General features: G+C 39.2%; 1 protein-coding gene across 1 annotated transcript in view; it reads right to left on the bottom strand.

Moving 5' to 3' along the window:
* Nucleotides 1–1,645: 1,645 nt before the first annotated feature.
* LOC121384400 overlaps nt 1,646–19,994 on the bottom strand; it is a 38,046-nt gene continuing 19,697 nt past the window's right edge. The window contains exons 12-25 of the mRNA XM_041514784.1: nt 18,798–19,436; nt 17,964–18,292; nt 16,349–16,747; nt 15,373–15,449; nt 14,340–14,403; nt 13,524–13,736; nt 9,931–10,042; nt 8,864–8,972; nt 6,813–6,991; nt 5,750–5,859; nt 3,779–3,937; nt 2,561–2,744; nt 2,037–2,224; nt 1,646–1,861 (exon numbers count right to left, since the gene is read on the bottom strand). Of these exons, the coding sequence (XP_041370718.1) occupies nt 1,646–1,861; nt 2,037–2,224; nt 2,561–2,744; nt 3,779–3,937; nt 5,750–5,859; nt 6,813–6,991; nt 8,864–8,972; nt 9,931–10,042; nt 13,524–13,736; nt 14,340–14,403; nt 15,373–15,449; nt 16,349–16,747; nt 17,964–18,292; nt 18,798–19,436 (2,978 nt within the window). The remainder of the gene's footprint in view (nt 1,862–2,036; nt 2,225–2,560; nt 2,745–3,778; nt 3,938–5,749; nt 5,860–6,812; nt 6,992–8,863; nt 8,973–9,930; nt 10,043–13,523; nt 13,737–14,339; nt 14,404–15,372; nt 15,450–16,348; nt 16,748–17,963; nt 18,293–18,797; nt 19,437–19,994) is intronic.

The raw sequence follows: 19,994 nt of genomic DNA, 5'->3' as shown, positions 1-19,994 counted from the left end.
AAAATTAATGTTATAAAAAACCAAAATGGCGATTTCATTAAACTGCTGTTAAATGAGGCGAATAAAAATTGATGTTTTTTATCCACTTCATTGGTGATGATGTCAAGTTCTTTAAAAAAAAATTCTCCAAAAATTACTCTTCTGAGATCATTTAAGGATCAATATAATGGTAAAAACGTTTGTCTAGTAAACAAACTAATGAAGGAAAATATTTACAAATCAAGGGAAATAACAAAGTTGTGGAACATGACTAATAACATATATGAGACTGCAGTTAAAGAAAACAATTATGAACGTTGTGGTATGTGGTTAGAATGGGAAATATTGTCTTCACCACATCCAACTCTTCATTCTAAGACTGCTGCAACTTGCTTCCTGAACAAAGTGGTCAGGTTCAATGAGCTGTCACTTAAATGTGGAAATATTGATACAAGTGGTGAGAAACTAGTCTTAAGACCTCACCTTTTAAGGGCATAGGTGAGCTATAACTGCCACTCCCTATGAAGTCCAACGAAAGTAATTGTTAGCTCCCCTTGGCATAGGTAAGCTATAACTGCCACTCCCTATGAAGTCCAACGAGAGTAATTGTTAGCTCCCCTTGGCATAGGTGAGCTATAACTACCACTCCTGCCACTCCCTATGAAGTCCAACGAGAGTAATTGTTAGCTTCCCTTGGCATAGGTGAGCTATAACTACCACTCCCTATGAAGTCCAACGAGAGTAATTGTTAGCTCCCCTTGGCATAGGTGAGTTATAACTGCCACTCCCTATGAAGAGAGTAATTGTTAGCTCCCCTTGGCATAAGTGGGCTATAACTACCACTCCCTATGACGTCCAACGAGAGTAATTGTTAGCTCCCCTTGGCATAGGTGAGCTATAACTACCACTCCCTATGACGTCCAACGAGAGTAATTGTTAGCTCCCCTTGGCATAGGTGAGCTATAACTGCCACTCCCTATGATGTCCAACGAGAGTAATTGTTAGCTCCCCTTGGCATAAGTGAGCTATAACTGCCACTCCCTATGAAGTCCAACGAGAGTAATTGTTAGCTCCCCTTGGCATAGGTGAGCTATAACTGCCACTCCCTATGAAGTCCAATGAAAGTAATTGTTAGCTCCCCTTGGCAAATGAATTTATCTGATATCAATCTGACAATCTGGTAAATGGCTCTCTATAATTATCCAAGTTAGGGGCGCAATTACTCTTAGTTGAAAGAAACCCACTGAACCTATATCCTAGAAGGTTGCTACCACTTAGTTGAAAGAAATCCACTGAACCTATATCCTAAACTAGAAGGTTGCTACCACTTAGTTGAAAGAAACCCACTGAACCTATATCCTAAACTAGAAGGTTGCTACCACTTAGTTGAAAGAAACCCACTGAACCTATATCCTACAAAGTTGCTACCACTTAGTTGAAAGAAACCCACTGAACCTATATCCTAGACTAGAAGGTTGCTACCACTTAGTTGAAAGAAACCCACTGAACCTATATCCTAAACTAGAAGGTTGCTACCACTTCTTTTTAATAATGTTATAACATACATGACTAAAAACACATTAAGAAACTGTTCTATGATTGTCTTATACTAAATCATGAGTAATGTTCCACAAAGAAGTCACACAACTCTTACAAAAACAGTAACTTACTCATGACTGTCCCTTACTGAACTTACCCGATCAGAACATCCATTTTCTACTGTGCATGTCTGACAAACAGAATCAAACCGGATGAACACAAACATATTACTTTTTGTGTTTCCATCATTGCTGACAGAGATGTTAAACAATCCAAGGGAGGTAACTTTGCATTTGATGACCTCAGAATTGACAAAAATTGCTTCTGACGATACTTCAGTACCCTACAAAAAAGGTATAAAATTCAGATAAAATAATTACTAAAATGTCTGGTGAGAATGAGCAAAGAATGTGACATTATTTTAATTGATTTTATTATAACCTGTAACATAAATACACTTCACTTATGAGAACGACTATAAAACTATGATAATGAACGAGTCTGTGTATATTTCTTACATCAACTAGCGTCAGATGACAAGTCAGCTTATTGTTCTCTACAAACTGAAGTCCGTAAACCACGACCTCCATGCACGCAGCTTCTCGTATATCACAGATGGGTGTAGCTAAAGAGATGATTTCTGGTGGACTGCTGGCAGACACGTCACACAGAGCACCAATCCAGCCGTCATCGCAGACACAGGCACCTGAATAAAACACAGAGAACAGACTACAAATATGTACAATCCAGCCTTTATCGCAGACACAGGCACCTGAAGAAAACACAGAAAAAACCTATAAATATGTACAATCCAGCCTTCATCGCAGACACGGACACCTGGAGAAAACACAGAAAACAGACTACAAATATGTACAATCCAGCCTTTATCACAGACACAGGCACCTGGAGAAAACACAGAAAACAGACTACAAATATGTACAATCCAGCCTTTATCACAGACACAGGCACCTGGAGAAAACACAGAAAATAAACTACAAATCTATACAATCCAGCCTTCATCACAAATAATGAAAGCACCTACCATCTGTACAGGTGCCGTGTTGATTGCAGTCATCAGTGCAGATGCGGCCGGCGACGTCGGGCAGCTGAACTAGACCGTTGTCCTGCGAGGTGATCCACAGGTTGATGTTGGAGGTGAGCTCCACCTCACAGTTCAGCAAGATGTTGTCCACCATCAGACTGACCCAGTCCAGGGAATCGAGAATCTAAAAACACTTCACCAGTCAAACTAGCATTCTCAGTTCAAAGTTACACGTTGTTTTGTTTAACAACACCACTAGAGCACATTGATTTATTAATCATCAGTTCTGGATGTCAAATATTTCGTAATTTTGACATTTAATCTTAGAGATGAAACCTGCTATATTTTCCCATTAGTAGCAATGGATCTTTTAAATGCACATAGCAAGACATGATAGCACATAACACAGCCTTTGATATACTAGTCGTGGCGAACTGGCTGGAACAACAAATAGACCAATGAGGATCGATCACAGACCGACCTCGCACCAAGCAAGCACTTTACCACTGGGCTACATCCCACCCCCTTTGAGAATCTAAAAACAAGTCATTAGTTAAAGTAGCATTCTGAGAGAACTGCTAAAGTTAGTACTAAACCAAATGACTTCCCACTGGCTTACAGTTTGAGATGCAACCATCTTTTGATCGAGCAGTTAATACCACAAGTCCTGTTATTGGTGATAAATGCGAGTGTGTTGGTTGTAAAAGAGGTAGTTTTATATGGGCAAATAATTTATGCAATTTTATTTCATCTAGTACCACAGAGGGTACTTGTAAAACAAAAAGTACTCAAATGTTGTGCCGAACTACAGTAATCATAGATGCTACCTGTTATCTCTGAAATGAACAGCTTCACTCCCATTTTTTTCTGATTAACATTAAGGGTGAGAAGTGGTAGTATTTATGTCTGTAGTGTAAATGTCGATCAATACGCTGCAGATACGAGTTGTAGCCACATGTTACCATTGTCATCTATGGGATTTGATTTGGTGGTATACACTCTAAAATAAAACTTCTTTTTTTTAAAGACCAACACATTTTCATATCTCCTAAATTCAAGGGCCACAATTCTGTCAAAAATGGGCCAATTTCTATGAATGTCAAAGCTAATCTGTAATTCTATACCTCTATACACTAAAGCTACACAATATTTTGAAAATATTTTCTCCATCCCCCCCCACACTTTAAAACACGAAGACGAATAATCAACTAAAATCACCTGAATGTCTTCAATGCAGGATTCCAAGCTGAAAGTTGTTTCCATGACAACGAAACCTTGACATACTTTGGCAGCCGATGAGGCTTCGACAACAGCTCTACAGGCATTAGTTGCTTTTTCCTTGGTGATTCCGCCACCCGCAGTTGGCCAGGTAAACTCCTACAAATAGATCAGATGATAAGGGAGAGCAAACTGAACATAGTGATTCCGCCACCCGCAGTTGGCCAGGTAAACTCCTACAAATAGATCAGATGATAAGGGAGAGCAAACTGAACATGGTGATTCCGCCACCCGCAGTTGGCCAGGTAAACTCCTACAAATAGATCAGATGATAAGGGAGAGCAAACTGAACATGGTGATTCCGCCACCCGCAGTTGGCCAGGTAAACTCCTACAAATAGATCAGATGATAAGGGAGAGCAAACTGAACATGGTGATTCCGCCACCCGCAGTTGGCCAGGTAAACTCCTACAAATAGATCAGATGATAAGGGAGAGCAAACTGAACATGGTGATTCCACCAGCCGCAGTTGGCCAGGTAAACTCCTACAAATAGATCAGATGATAAGGGAAAGCAATCTGAACATGGTGATTCCACCAGCCGCAGTTGGCCAGGTAAACTCCTACAAATAGATCAGATGATAAGGGAGAGCAAACTGAACATGGTGATTCCGCCACCCGCAGTTGGCCAGGTAAACTCCTACAAATAGATCAGATGATAAGGGAGAGCAAACTGAACATGGTGATTCCGCCACCCGCAGTTGGCCAGGTAAACTCCTACAAATAGATCAGATGATAAGGGAGAGCAAACTGAACATGGTGATTCCGCCACCCGCAGTTGGCCAGGTAAACTCCTACAAATAGATCAGATGATAAGGGAGAGCAAACTGAACATGGTGATTCCGCCACCCGCAGTTGGCCAGGTAAACTCCTACAAATAGATCAGATGATAAGGGAGAGCAAACTGAACATGGTGATTCCGCCACCCGCAGTTGGCCAGGTAAACTCCTACAAATAGATCAGATGATAAGGGAGAGCAAACTGAACATGGTGATTCCACCAGCCGCAGTTGGCCAGGTAAACTCCTACAAATAGATCAAATGATAAGGGAGAGCAATCTGAACATGGTGATTCCACCAGCCGCAGTTGGCCAGGTAAACTCCTACAAATAGATCAGATGATAAGGGAGAGCAAACTGAACATGGTGATTCCGCCACCCGCAGTTGGCCAGGTAAACTCCTACAAATAGATCAGATGATAAGGGAGAGCAAACTGAACATGGTGATTCCGCCACCCGCAGTTGGCCAGGTAAACTCCTACAAATAGATCAGATGATAAGGGAGAGCAAACTGAACATGGTGATTCCGCCACCCGCAGTTGGCCAGGTAAACTCCTACAAATAGATCAGATGATAAGGGAGAGCAAACTGAACATGGTGATTCCGCCACTCGCAGTTGACCATGTAAACTCCTACAAATAGATCAGATGGTAAAGGGAGAGCAAACTGAACTTGAAGAAAGCCACCCCCCCAAAAACAACAATATATATTTAAAGAGCAAACAACACTACAGATTCAGAAAGACAATAAAACAATGTTTTCGTCTGGATTGGTCTTGCTCTCCCCCACAGTATTTTATATTATTTTATTGATTTTTTCGTACATACAAAATCCACTTTGAGCTACTTACAAACATGACCAGAAACACATCGACTATACAGACACTGATATTATAAACAACAAACTATATTTAATATGCAGGTTTAGTCATTAAAATATTTTATTACTTGGAAACACCTTACAATGTCAGTGAACAGTTTCTTTGGTGATTTTACTTACAGCAATCAAAATTTTTGCTTTTCATTCTATAATTAAAATATCTAAAAACAAAGTCACTTACTGAAGCTGTAAAATAATAGCAAATGTTTTAAGTGTTTTTCAAATAATGAGGCTGATATTATGTAAAGTTATTTACCGGAGTTGTGTAGTTAGCATCGAATTCCCACGGCACCATCGGTCGCGTTGGTATACAGACATCGTAGTCCTTGGCAACGTCAATGAGAGACTGTGTGATGTCAACTGAACCTGAAATAGTCACAGTCATAGACACATTAACATGCCTAGCAAACAGCAGCTTTTATTGATTTCAGTTTTAACTTTAAAATTCTACCCCCACCAAAGAATGATCTATTCCATTTTTTTCAAAACCAACACACAAAAAACATTTAACAGCATCTCAGCACATTTTCATAAAGTATGGCTATTTAGTGTCTAATACGGTAGTACTTGGTCTAAATACTGACAAAAAACCTGCAACCTCTTTTATCCAAATGAGATTGTGCCCCCCATTCCAGATATCATTCCTTGACCTGCCGTCCTTTAATGTACTTACTCAAATACTGTCATGTAATTAGAAAGATCAACCATGTGGCACATTTTATTCAATCAAAACAAAAACTGTTGCATAACTTTGAAGATCAAACATGGTTATGTAAACCAATGAAACATTGTTAGTTTTCAAGACTGTAATGCATTTATTTTAATCAAAGCATGTCATGTATCGTAGAGTAATCAATAGTCAATAGTCGTGCACATCAATCGTCGCGCACGTCAAATTTGTTCTAAAGCTCATGAGCATGAGCGAACCTGTGATGTCACATTTATCAACAAATGATAAAATAACAAGTCCTGTTCCGTTAACAGAATATGTCTAAAATGAAAACCATTCTGACAAGTGATATACATCATTTGATTTTTCATTAGTGAAAAGTCAGTTTTCTCCAATACCAAATATAAGGGTCCAGAGACGGAAATTGCCTCCTATTTGCTTGATTTCATTTTGGTTACACGTTTACTGTTTGTTCTTAGGTGCACGACTATTGATTACTCCAAGATAATTTCTAAGATTAAATAGCCTGTTGGGTAAAGATTGTAGATATGTTCATATTTTAATCAAAGCCTATCATGTAATTTCTAAGACTGAATTGCATATTTGGTAAAGATAGCAGATACACATGTATTAAAGGGAAGACACTCACCCTTTCTAAGATGTTTACTTTTGCGATGTTCGCCCTCGGAGCACGACATGACATCGAGATTGGGGCCACACGTTTTCACTTTGCCCTCCATGCAATCACAGTACATGGCCTGCCCAACAGCACTGGCACTCTCCGTTTCAGCGCAGATTCCATTGTAGAAGCTGTCCTTGTAATCAACTCTGGTGAAGCATTGAGGCAAAGGTGTTAGTGATAATTCTTCATGACAATTAGTGGACCAATATGTTCTCATTACAAACAAATAAAGATGTGAATGTAAACATGATGGTAGTAAAACTAGAAACTGAAAAATGAACACTATTCACGTTCTACAATTCTTCAGATGTATGTTCAAACCGGCAGTGTTAAGGATAGTAGTTTTACTTGGACAGATTGGGTTAGTAACAGCAGTTTTACTTGGACAGATGGGGTTAGGAACAGCAGTTTTACTTGGACAGACGGGGTTAGGAACAACAGTTTTACTTGGACAGACGGGGTTGGGAACAGCAGTTTTACTTGGACAGATGGGGTTGGGAAAAGCAGTTTTATTTGGACAGATGGGGTTGGGAACAGCAGTCTTACTTGGACAGATGGGGTTGGGAACAGCAGTTTTACTTAGACAGACGGGGTTGGGAACAGCAGTCTTACTTGGACAGATGGGGTTGGGAACAGCAGTGGGAACAGCAGTATTTACTTGGACAGACGGGGTTTTACTTGGGAAAAGCAGTTTTACTTGGACAGACGGGGTTAGGAACAGCAGTTTTACTTGGACAGACGGGGTTAGGAACAGCAGTTTTACTTGGACAGACGGGGTTGGGAACAGCAGTCTTACTTGGACAGACGGGGTTGGGAACAGCAGTTTTACTTGGACAGACGGGGTTAGGAACAGCAGTTTTACTTGGACAGACGGGGTTGGGAACAGCAGTTTTACTTGGACAGACGGGTTTAGGAACAGCAGTTTTACTTGGACAGACGGGGTTGGGAACAGCAGTTTTACTTGGACAGACGGGTTTAGGAACAGCAGTTTTACTTGGACAGATGGGGTTGGGAACAGCAGTCTTACTTGGACAGACGGGGTTGGGAACAGCAGTTTTACTTGGACAGATGGGGTTAGGAACAGCAGTCTTACTTGGACAGACGGGGTTGGGAACAGCAGTTTTACTTGGACAGATGGGGTTGGGAACAGCAGTCTTACTTGGACAGACGGGGTTGGGAACAGCAGTTTTACTTGGACAGACGGGGTTGGGAACAGCAGTTTTACTTGGACAGACGGGTTTAGGAACAGCAGTCTTACTTGGACAGATGGGGTTAGGAACAGCAGTTTTACTTGGGAACAGCAGTTTTACTTGAACAGAGGATGGAATAAAGGACAGACACACACGTAACAAGACTACAAACTGAAAGGTGATCACTGACAACTACGAGTGTTAATTCAATAGTTTAATCTTGCAATGTCCCTTGTTCGTTATGGAATATGAGAACAAAATAAGGTGAGATATCAATTACCATACATTTGCTTACTTTAAACTAGATTTCAGATATTTTTCACATGCTTAGTTTCAATGCAGAGTATGGAAACGAAAATGTATGCTATGGTTTACTTACTATACCACAATAAACTTTGATATTATAGTGAACTTTGATACTATCAATACATACAATACTATAGTGAACTATGATACTGGCTATAATATTCATGTCAACATAATTCAAACCTTGTGCTGTTTTACGATTTACCCGACTCTAAAAAGATGATGTCATGTACAAACAAACTGAACCTTATCCTTCGATTAAATGTAGATATTGTTATGGAAAACTGGATGTCACTATGTAAATCAGACGATGGAAAGAATGATACATCAAACTAAACATGTTTTTTTTTAATTTATAAGATTTGTTTGGTGAATTTATCAATGTATAATTGTCACAAAATTCATTAAAAAATTACTTCGCCAAGCTACACAATTATGACCCTTTATGACCATTATACATCAATAAATTAAGACAAAATAACAAACAATTCTTATAGAGTGTGAAGGAAGAAATGAACAGACCTCCAGCTGCGGGAGAAGTCGTCTGGTCTCTTGTGATGTCCGCCGTAGAGCGCCCCTCCCATCATGACAAACTCATTGGTCTTGTCTCCATCAAACGTGCCACAAAGACCTGGCAACCACAAACATTATATACAAATATTTATACAATATAGCATCTAAATATTTAAAAAATATAGCATCTAAATATTTAAACAATATACCATCTAATTATTTAAACGATATAACATCTAAATAGTTAAATACATCCTCTGGATATTTAAACAACATATCTAAATATTTAAGCAATATAACATCTAAATATTAACAAAATATATCATCTAAATATTTAAACAATAGAATGTTAACCATTACAGTAATAGCTACATTTCACAAACGTTATATTATCTATATATTTACACAATACATGTGTATGTCATCTAAATATTTTAAAATGTGAAGTATTACAGAAATGACTACATTTCACAGACAGTATATCATCTTAGTGTTTATTTAAAAATGTTAACCATTCCAGAAATAGCTACATTTCACAAACAGTATATCATCTAAATATATTAAAATATTAACAATTACAAAAACAACTACATTTCACAAACAATACATCATCTAAATATTTCAAAATGTTAACCATTACAGAAACAACTAAATTCCACAAAAAATCACTTACATATTTTAAAATGGTATTCGTCACAGAAACAACTATCAATAAAATGATTGATATTTTTAGAAAAAAAAGTCCATATTTTAAAATGTTTTTTTTTAACTATTTTCCTATAAAAATATTTGTACAAACTTTAATAAATTTCATGCTGTCACAAAAATACAAACAGGTAAAGTTCACTTACAATAGTTACTATAGTTAATTCAGTGATTACCAAGTACAAGGAAATAAATAAACCCATTTCCTTTTCGCATAACCCGTAAATGATGTTCTAATTTAATGCACAAACTACATTACATGAGTGATGGTCGAATTAATTGATCATTCTCCCAATTTTAGAGGCCAGAACATGTGACACTAAATACCCCCCCCCCCCCCCCCCCCCCCGATGCATCGATCAGCTGTTTACCTTCTGTGTTCTGGAAGTCCGCCGACGAAGCTTTGTAGGAAATGGTCAGGAAGTTAGCAGTAACTCTCTTTCCATACTGTGCCGTCACAACGCCACCTGTTGGCAATATTATCTACAAACAAAACACACAGCAACCGTTACCAAAGTAACAGATTAACATTAACCAATCACAATAACATATTAACATTACCAATTACAGTAACAGATTAACATTACCAATCACAGCAGCATATTAACATTACCAATCACAGTAACATATTAACATTACCAATCACAGCAACTTATTAACATCATCAATCACATCAGCATATTAGCATTACCAATCACAGTAACATATTAGCATTACCAATCACAGTAACATATTAACATTACCAATCACAGTAACATATTAACATTACCAATCACAGTAACATATTAACATTACCAATCACAGTAACATATTAACATTACCAATCACGGTAACATATTAACATCACCAATCACAGTAACATATTAACATTACCAATCACAGTAACATACCAATCACGGTAACATATTAACATCACCAATCACAGTAACATATTAACATTACCAATCACAGTAACATATTAACATTACCAATCACAGTAACATATTAACATCACCAATCACAGTAACATATTAGCATTACCAATCACAGTAACATATTAGCATCACCAATCACAGTAACATATTAGCATTACCAATCACAGTAACATATTAACATTACCAATCACAGTAACATATTAACATTACCAATCACAGTAACATATTAACATCACCAATCACAGTAACATATTAGCATTACCAATCACAGTAACATATTAACATTACCAACCACAGTAACATATTAACATTACCAATCACAGTAACATATTAGCATTACCAATCACAGCAGCACTTTAGCATTACCAATCACAGTAACATATTAGCATTACTAATCACAGTAACATATTAACATTACCAACCACAGTAACATATTAACATTACCAATCACAGTAACATATTAACATTACCTAATCCTACAATATAAACTGTCTAATCTTTTGATCATTAGGATGATTTCAAAGAATTTTTTATTTATTTAATACATATTTTTTTAAAATAAAAAAATAAAAAATCACATAAAATTCCTGCTTTGTAAAGTGACCTATTGAGTGCTAGTTTTACCTGATATTTCCTGCCTCAATCCTGCATTTTAAGGTGACCTATTGAGTGCTAGGTTTACCTGACATTTCCTGCCTCACTCCTGCATTCTAAAGTGACCTATTGAGTGATAGTTTACCTGGTATTTCCTGCCTCACCTTGCATTGTAAAGTGACCTATCGACAGCTAGTTTTACCTGCCTCACTCCTGCATTGTAAAGTGATCTATTGAGTGCTAGGTTTATCTGCCTCACCCCTGCATTGTACAGTGACCTATCGACAGCTAGTTTTACCTGCCTCATCCCTGCATTGTAAAGTGACCTATCGACAGCTAGTTTTACCTGCCTCACCCCTGCATCGTAAAGTGAACTATTGAGAGCTAGGTTTATCTACCTCACTCATGCATTGTAAAGTGACCTATCGACAGCTAGTTTTACCTGCCTCACCCCTGCATTGTAAAGTGACCTATTGAGTGCTAGGTTTATCTGCCTCACCCCTGCATTGTAAAGTGACCTATCGACAGCTAGTTTTACCTGCCTCACCCCTGCATTGTAAAGTGACCTATCGACAGCTAGTTTTACCTGCCTCACCCCTGCATCGTAAAGTGAACTATTGAGAGCTAGGTCTATCTGCCTCACCACTGCATTGTACAGTGACCTATCGACAGCTAGTTTTACCTGCCTCATCCCTGCATTGTAAAGTGACCTATCGACAGCTAGTTTTACCTGCCTCACCCCTGCATCGTAAAGTGAACTATTGAGAGCTAGGTTTATCTACCTCACTCATGCATTGTAAAGTGACCTATCGACAGCTAGTTTTACCTGCCTCACCCCTGCATTGTAAAGTGACCTATTGAGTGCTAGGTTTATCTGCCTCACCCCTGCATTGTAAAGTGACCTATCGACAGCTAGTTTTACCTGCCTCACCACTGCATTGTAAAGTGACCTATCGACAGCTAGTTTTACCTGCCTCACCCCTACATCGTAAAGTGACCTATTGAGTGCTAGGTTTATCTACCTCACTCCTGCATTGTAAACTGACCTATCGGCAGCTAGTTTAACCTGCCTCAGCCCTGCATTGTAAAGTGACCTATTGAGAGCTAGTTTTACCTGCCTCACCCCTGCATTGTAAAGTGACCTATTGAGAGCTAGTTGTACCTGCCTCACCCCTGCATCGTAAAGTGACCTATTGAGTGCTAGGTTTATCTACCTCACTCCTGCATTGTAAACTGACCTATCGGCAGCTAGTTTAACCTGCCTCAGCCCTGCATTGTAAAGTGACCTATTGAGAGCTAGTTTTACCTGCCTCACCCCTGCATTGTAAAGTGACCTATTGAGAGCTAGTTGTACCTGCCTCACCCCTGCATTGTAAAGTGACCTTTTGAGTGCTAGGTTTATCTGCCTCACCCCTGCATTGTAAAGTGACCTATCGACAGCTAGTTTTACCTACCTCATCCCTGCATTGTAAAGTGACCTACTGAGTGCTAGTTTTACCTGCCTCTCATCCCTGCATTGTAAAGGGACAACTGAGTGCTAGTTTTACCTGCCTCATCCCTGCATTGTAAAGTAACCTACTGAGTGCTATTTTTACCTGCCTCATCCATGCATTGTAAAGTGACCTATTGAGTGCTATTTTTACCTGCCTCAGCCCTGCATTGTAAAGTGACCTACTGAGTGCTATTTTTACCTGCCTCAGCCCTGCATTGTAAAGTGACCTACTGAGTGCTATTTTTACCTGCCTCATCCCTGCATTGTAAAGTGACCTACTGAGTGCTATTTTTACCTGCCTCATCCCTGCATTGTAAAGTGACCTACTGAGTGCTATTTTTACCTGCCTCATCCCTGCATTGTAAAGTGACCTATTGAGTGCTAGTTTTACCTGCCTCATCCCTGCATTGTAAAGGGACAACTGAGTTCTAGTTTTACCTGCCTCGTCCCTTCATTTTAAAGTGACCTATTGAGTGCTAGTTTTACCTGCCTCATCCCTGCATTGTAAAGTGACCTATTGAGTGCTAGTTTTACCTGCCTCATCCCTGCATTGTAAAGGGACAACTGATTGCTATTTTTACCTGCCTCATCCCTGCATTGTAAAGTGACCTATTGAGTTCTAGTTTTACCTGCCTCGTCCCTTCATTGTAAAGTGACCTATTGAGTGCTAGTTTTACCTGCCTCATCCCTGCATTGTAAAGTGACCTATTGAGTGCTAGTTTTACCTGCCTCGTCCCTTCATTGTAAAGTGACCTATTGAGTGCTAGTTTTACCTGCCTCATCCCTGCATTGTAAAGTGACCTATTGAGTGCTATTTTTACCTGCCTCATCCCTGCATTGTATAGTGACCTACCGACAGCTAGTTTTACCTGCCTCATCCCTGCATTGTAAAGTGACCTATTGAGTGCTAGTTGTACCTGCCACATCCCTGCATTGTAAAGGGACAACTGAGTGCTAGTTTTACCTGATATTTCCTGCCTCCACTCTGCATGATGACACGAGTGCCAGGGGTCAGTTCTCCATTGAGGTAGAGCCGCGGGACGATCGGCCGACGTTTGTCAGAGGCTGCTTTCTGCGGTCCGCAGCGATCAATGACGATGATGTCATCACCAGACTTGACAGCCACAGCACAGTTACATGATGCCTTGCCATTGCAGTTCCGAAGAAAGGTTCGAACCTATTCAGAAAAACACTTTAGTGGTTAATGTTTATGAAACAATTAAGAAGGAATGTTCAAACCTATTGAGAAAACACTCCATACCTATTTATGAATGAAATGTTTGGACTGATTGAATAATACTAACAATTTAAATTTCACAGAATATTAAACGAGCTTTCATTTTGTATTATGGTTATGTCCTGAGTGAATTGATTTTAAATTGTCATGAGCTTTAGCAAAGAAAATAATTCCATGAGGGATATAGACATGATATGAAATGATAGGGAGTTTAATATCAAATTCAATTTATATCGCTGAACTTGTTTGACTGACGTTCCAGTAAGGTAATAGAACAGCAATTATAGGACGTTGCAGTGTTATATTGTCCCACTTTATGTTTTAGTGGCTTGTAACAGTTTGATATGAACCAAGATAGTTTTAACTCTATGGGTAATACTAACTTATATGTTGTATATTAAAATCATAGTTTTAACTCTATGGGTAATACTAACTTATATGTTGTATGTTAAAATCATATTTTTAACTCTATGGGTAATACTAACTTATATGTTGTATGTTAAAATCATATGCAGCTTTTACAAAACTAAAAATAATACGTACTTCATATGGGAGAGTCTTGTGTCTGTAAAGAATGAATTCTCCCTCCAAATAGTTGTTGTAATGCCTGAAATGAAAACAAAACCTTATTAAATACAATGCATGGATCAAATTTAGTTTAAGCATAAATGTGAATGAACAAATTATATATACATATGAGTTACTGTTTGACTAGAACATGGAATGAATAAATTTAATAGAGTATACATATGAGTTATTATTTGGAAGACAGCATAAACATTAAGAGAATACTCACTACTTGTCAAAGGTTGAAAGACAGCATGGATAGACAGAGAATGGCTTGACTAGACAGACTACCCACAAGACAGCATGAATAGCAGAGAATACTCACTTGTTGTGAAAAGATAGACGACAGCATGAATAGACATATAATGGCATGAACAGACAGAATACTCACAAACTAGCATGAATAGACAGAGAATACTCACAAAATGGCATGGACAGACAAAGAATACTCACAAAATAGCATGAACAGACAGAGAATACTCAAAATGGCATGAACTGATAGAGAATACTCACAAGATGGCATGAACAGACAGATAATACTCACAGAATGGCATGACTAGATAGAGAATGGCATGAACAAACAAATAATACTCACAAGATGGCATGAACAGACAGAGAATACTCACAAGATGGCATGAACAGACGATAATACTCACAGAATGACATGAATAGACCGATAATACTCACACAACGGCATGAATAGACAGAGAATGGCATAAATAGACAGATGATACCCACAAGACGGCATGAATAAACAGATAATGGCATGAACAGACAGAATATGGTATGACTAGACAGAGAATGGCATGAATAGACAGAGAATACTCACATAATGGCATGAACAGACAGAATACTCACAAGATGGCATGACTAGACAAAGAATACTCACATAATGGCATGAACAGACAGAATACTGACAAGATGGCATGACTAGACAGAGAATACTCACATAATGGCATAAACAGACAGAATACTCACAAGATGGTATGACTAGACAGACTATACTCACTTCTTGTCAAATGTTGTGAAGTGAGGATCTCCTGAAGACAAACACAGGGCGCTCCTGTCTCGGTCTTTCACTGTGAGCTGAAAACAAGCAACAGAAATGTTTAGAAAAAAAACATTGTAAAAAAAGTCTGGAGCACATTGATTTATTAATCGTCGGCAATTGGATGTCAAACATTTGGTAATTTTGATATATATAGTCTTAGAGAGGAAACCCACTATATGTTTCCATTAGTAGCAAGGGATCTTTTATATGCACCATCCCACGGCCTTTGTTATACCAGTCGTAGTGCATTGGCTGAAATGAGAAATAGCACAATGAGGCCACCAATGGGGATTGATCTCAGACCGACAGCACATCAGGTGAGTGCTTTATCATTGGGCTACGTTCTGCCCCAATGAAAATATTTACAAATCACAAAACAACCTTTTGTTTTCAGATGTAGAATTATGTTAGAATACTCTGTTAGAAAACTGGCAAGCAAATACAAGAAGAATATATGGCCATTACAGTGAAACATTAACTAATTTAAGAATTGAATTATTGTGAAATTTGTTTATGTGTTTTGAATAAACCAAACAAGTTCAAAGATATACAAAGTAGGAATGTTTCACAACACCCCAGCACATGATATATTTTTATGCAAAGACAAGACCGTGTATACAACAGCCTTTGAGTTGGATATAATAACATCATGGCATCATGCTACCTGTTTGTGGTGTTTAAAACATAATATCTGTTTAAGTAAGGACAGGACCGTGCATACAACAGTCTTTGATATACCAAAATGAAAACACTGCGACTTCACCACTGATGATGGTATCACGCTACATGTTTGTGGTGTTTAAACATCATAATATTATCAGTTTTAGGCAAAGACAGTCTTTGATATACCAAAAGAAAAACTGTTGCTTCACCACTCATTACGTGATCATTCTACATATTTGTGGCGTGTTTAAAACAAAGACTAAAATCTTACGTCAACTTGTCCCACGACGACAGACTGCACCACGAGGTCTGTGATGACGACGTGAGCTGTGATGATGATGTCTCGCTTCTTGTCGCGGTCCTTGAGGTCATCGATTGAGCCCTTCACTGGGATCCTAAGTGTGTTCATCCAGGCGTGTCCGTCAATCTGGTACTGACACGGCTCCTGGGCGGCCTGCATCGTGTCCATCACAAACACGGCCTGCGAGACCTCGAAGCCCGTCGGACACCTCTGTTCTCGTCTCTCTCGCTTGAGCTCGGTCGTCACGACAAGGCTGCAGCCTGCGTCGCGGTCCCGCATCGTACACAGCAGGCGTGGTGGGATGCTACATCGCACGTCGACATAACTCACCACTGAACCTTCGTACACCGTCACTGTCTTCGTTAACAGCTGGAAAACAGTGCAAAAAAGTGTTTGTATATTCTGTGAATTGTAAATATGGACTTCAGAAAATAAAATGCACCACTCACATTAAAACTCTATAAAGACTAATACATCTAACTCACTTGGAGATTAAGTGATCACACAAATGGGGATTATTACACTAAGTGAGCTTTATCTCCACATTACTCAGTGGTGCAGATGTAGCATGAACAGATATGTGATGTACAAGCGAATATTCCACACATACGTCATGAACAGACATGTTATATATAAGTGAATATTCCACACACACACACACACACACACACACACCATGAACAGACATGTGGCATACAAGTGAATATTCCACACACACCATGAACAGATATGTGATATACAAGTGAATGTTCTCCCACACACCATGAACAGACATGTGATATACAAGTGAATGTTCTCCCACACACCATGAACAGATATGTGATATACAAGTGAATGTTCCACACACACCATGAACAGACATGTGATATACAAGTGAATGTTCCACATACACCATGAACAGACATGTGATATACAAGTGAATGTTCCACATACACCATGACCAGACATGTGATATACAAGTGAATGTTCCACACATACATCATGAAAAGACATGTGATATACAAGTGAATGTTCCACACACATCATGAACAGACATGTGATATACAAGTGAATGTTCTGCACACACACCATGAACAGACATGTGATATATAAGTGAATGTTCCACACATACACCATGAACAGATATGTGATATATAAGTGAATGTTCCACACATACACCATGAACAGATATGTGATATACAAGTGAATGTTCCACACACATCATGAACAGACATGTGATATACAAGTGAATGTTCCACACACATCATGAACAGACATGTGATATACAAGTGAATGTTCTGCACACACACCATGAACAGACATGTGATATACAAGTGAATGTTCCACACATACACCATGAACAGATATGTGATATACAAGTGAATGTTCCACACACATCATGAACAGACATGTGATATACAAGTGAATGTTCTGCACACACACCATGAACAGACATGTGATATACAAGTGAATGTTCCGCACACACATCATGAACAGACAAAACAGAGATGTACATTTATAACAAAAGAGTCAGCATTTTATGATCTTGTCTATGATCTTGTCACTATACTAGCTCAGAGTCCACCACACATGCACCTGTACTCACCTTGACTTGTGCAACAACAGGTATACTTTGTCTCCAGGGGCCGCGGGTTTGATCACAGTTTCCAGCGTCACAGGCAGACACGGAGCAAAAAAGCTTGTCTCCAAATTGCAGAGAGTCGATGAACGATTCATTGATAGTGTGGACGTACAAGTTATCTGACGGGTTTTGCATCTGCTCCGAGATGAGGATTTTCTCGTTGTGCTGCCACCTGGCGTGGTATTCAAGATGCGGCCGATCCAGTGCACTGACCGAGCATGTGAAGATGACAATCTGAGAGACATTGGTCTGTGACACAACAAGTTCAGGGCGTTTCTCAAACTCAGGAAGATCTGAATAGGAAGGAAATGTTTTATTTAACGACACACTCAACATATTTTATTTATGATTATATGGCGTCGGACATATGGTTACGGACACATAGATATTGAGGGAGAAAACCCGCTGTCGCCACTTCATGGGCTACTCTTTTCGATTAGCAGCAAGGGATCTTTTATATGCACCATCCCATAGACAGGATAGCACATACCACGACCTTTGATGTATCAGTCATGGTACACTGGCTGAAGCGAAGATCTGAACAGAAACATGTAAATATGACACAGTGACATACCCAAGACTATAATATAGTCCGAATATTCACCATGACTTTTATTTTGATAAATCACCTAGATACATTTTCAAAGAATAAATGGGTTTTTTTTTATAGCTTAACCTCCTTAATAAAATACAGCATGGGAATGCTGTAAAAATGAATGAGACTCTTTTAGAACTGAATTTTGAAATAATTAATTTACCACAGCACACACACATAGATTCTGGTGATCGACAACTTACCGAGCTTGATCTCAAAGTCTTTGATAATGTCCTTCTGTGCAAACACCACGTTCCAGTCGGAGATGACGCAGTGAGCGAACTCTTTCCTGCTGAAATGACGGCCAATATAGAACCGGTGACTGAACCTCCGAGATCCTTTCACTTTCTTCGCCTTGGTTTTTGTGTCAACGAGGACGCCGTCAAAGTAGAGACTGAGCCCGGCCTGCACACTCCAGGAGAACTCCACCTTGATGAACCTGTTGATGAGACCTCGCTCCCTGAACCTAGCCTTGACAACCCACTCACGGTCTGTGGTGACCACGCGCAGGTACAGGTGCTGGCCCTTCCACCACATGGACATCCCTCCCATGTTGTCGTCGCCGCTCGAGAAGATATACATGTGTTTCCTGAATGTCAGGACCTTGAGGTTGAAGGACGCGGTTAGACCGAATCGGCACAGCGCCAGGTTGCCCAGGCAACTGTCTGTAAGGTCGCCGAAGTCGATGAACTGTTGTTTGCCATTGAGAAGCAGAGCATTGCCGCCGGTCGGGCCCAGGGTAAACACCGGGTTGTTGTGGACAGTCAGATTGCCGGCTAGTGTCAGCAGAATATTGCCAATTAACCTGAGGAAGCCGTATCGGGTGATCTTCACTTCGGTCACTGAAATTGAGAAAATGTCATCAAAGCCATACTATACTGAGTGATGGTAGCAAGTCACTAAATATAAAACATGTCATCAAAGCTATATTATACTGAGTGATGGTAGCAAGTCACTAAATATAGACAATGTCATCAAAGCTATACTATATTGAGTCATGGTAGCAAGTCACTAAATATAGACAATGTCATCAAAGCTATACTATATTGAGTCATGGTAGCAAGTCACTAAATATAGACAATGTCATCAAAGCTATACTATATTGAGTGATGGTTGCAAGTCACTAAATATAGACAATGTCGTCAAAGCTATACTATATTGAGTGATGGTTGCAAGTCACTAAATGTAGAAAATGTCATCAAAGCTATACTATATTGAGTGATGGTAGCAAGTCACTAAATATAAAACATGTCATCAAAGCTATACTATATTGAGTGATGGTTGCAAGTCACTAAATATAGACAATGTCATCAAAGCTATACTATATTGAGTCATGGTAGCAAGTCACTAAATATAGACAATGTCATCAAAGCTATACTATATTGAGTGATGGTTGCAAG

This window comes from Gigantopelta aegis, chromosome 10 (genome assembly GCF_016097555.1).
Source record: "Gigantopelta aegis isolate Gae_Host chromosome 10, Gae_host_genome, whole genome shotgun sequence".
Lineage (NCBI taxonomy): Eukaryota > Metazoa > Mollusca > Gastropoda > Neomphalida > Peltospiridae > Gigantopelta > Gigantopelta aegis.
The sequence above is the reverse complement of the archived record's forward strand: the minus strand, read 5'-3'. Positions and strand labels throughout refer to the sequence as shown.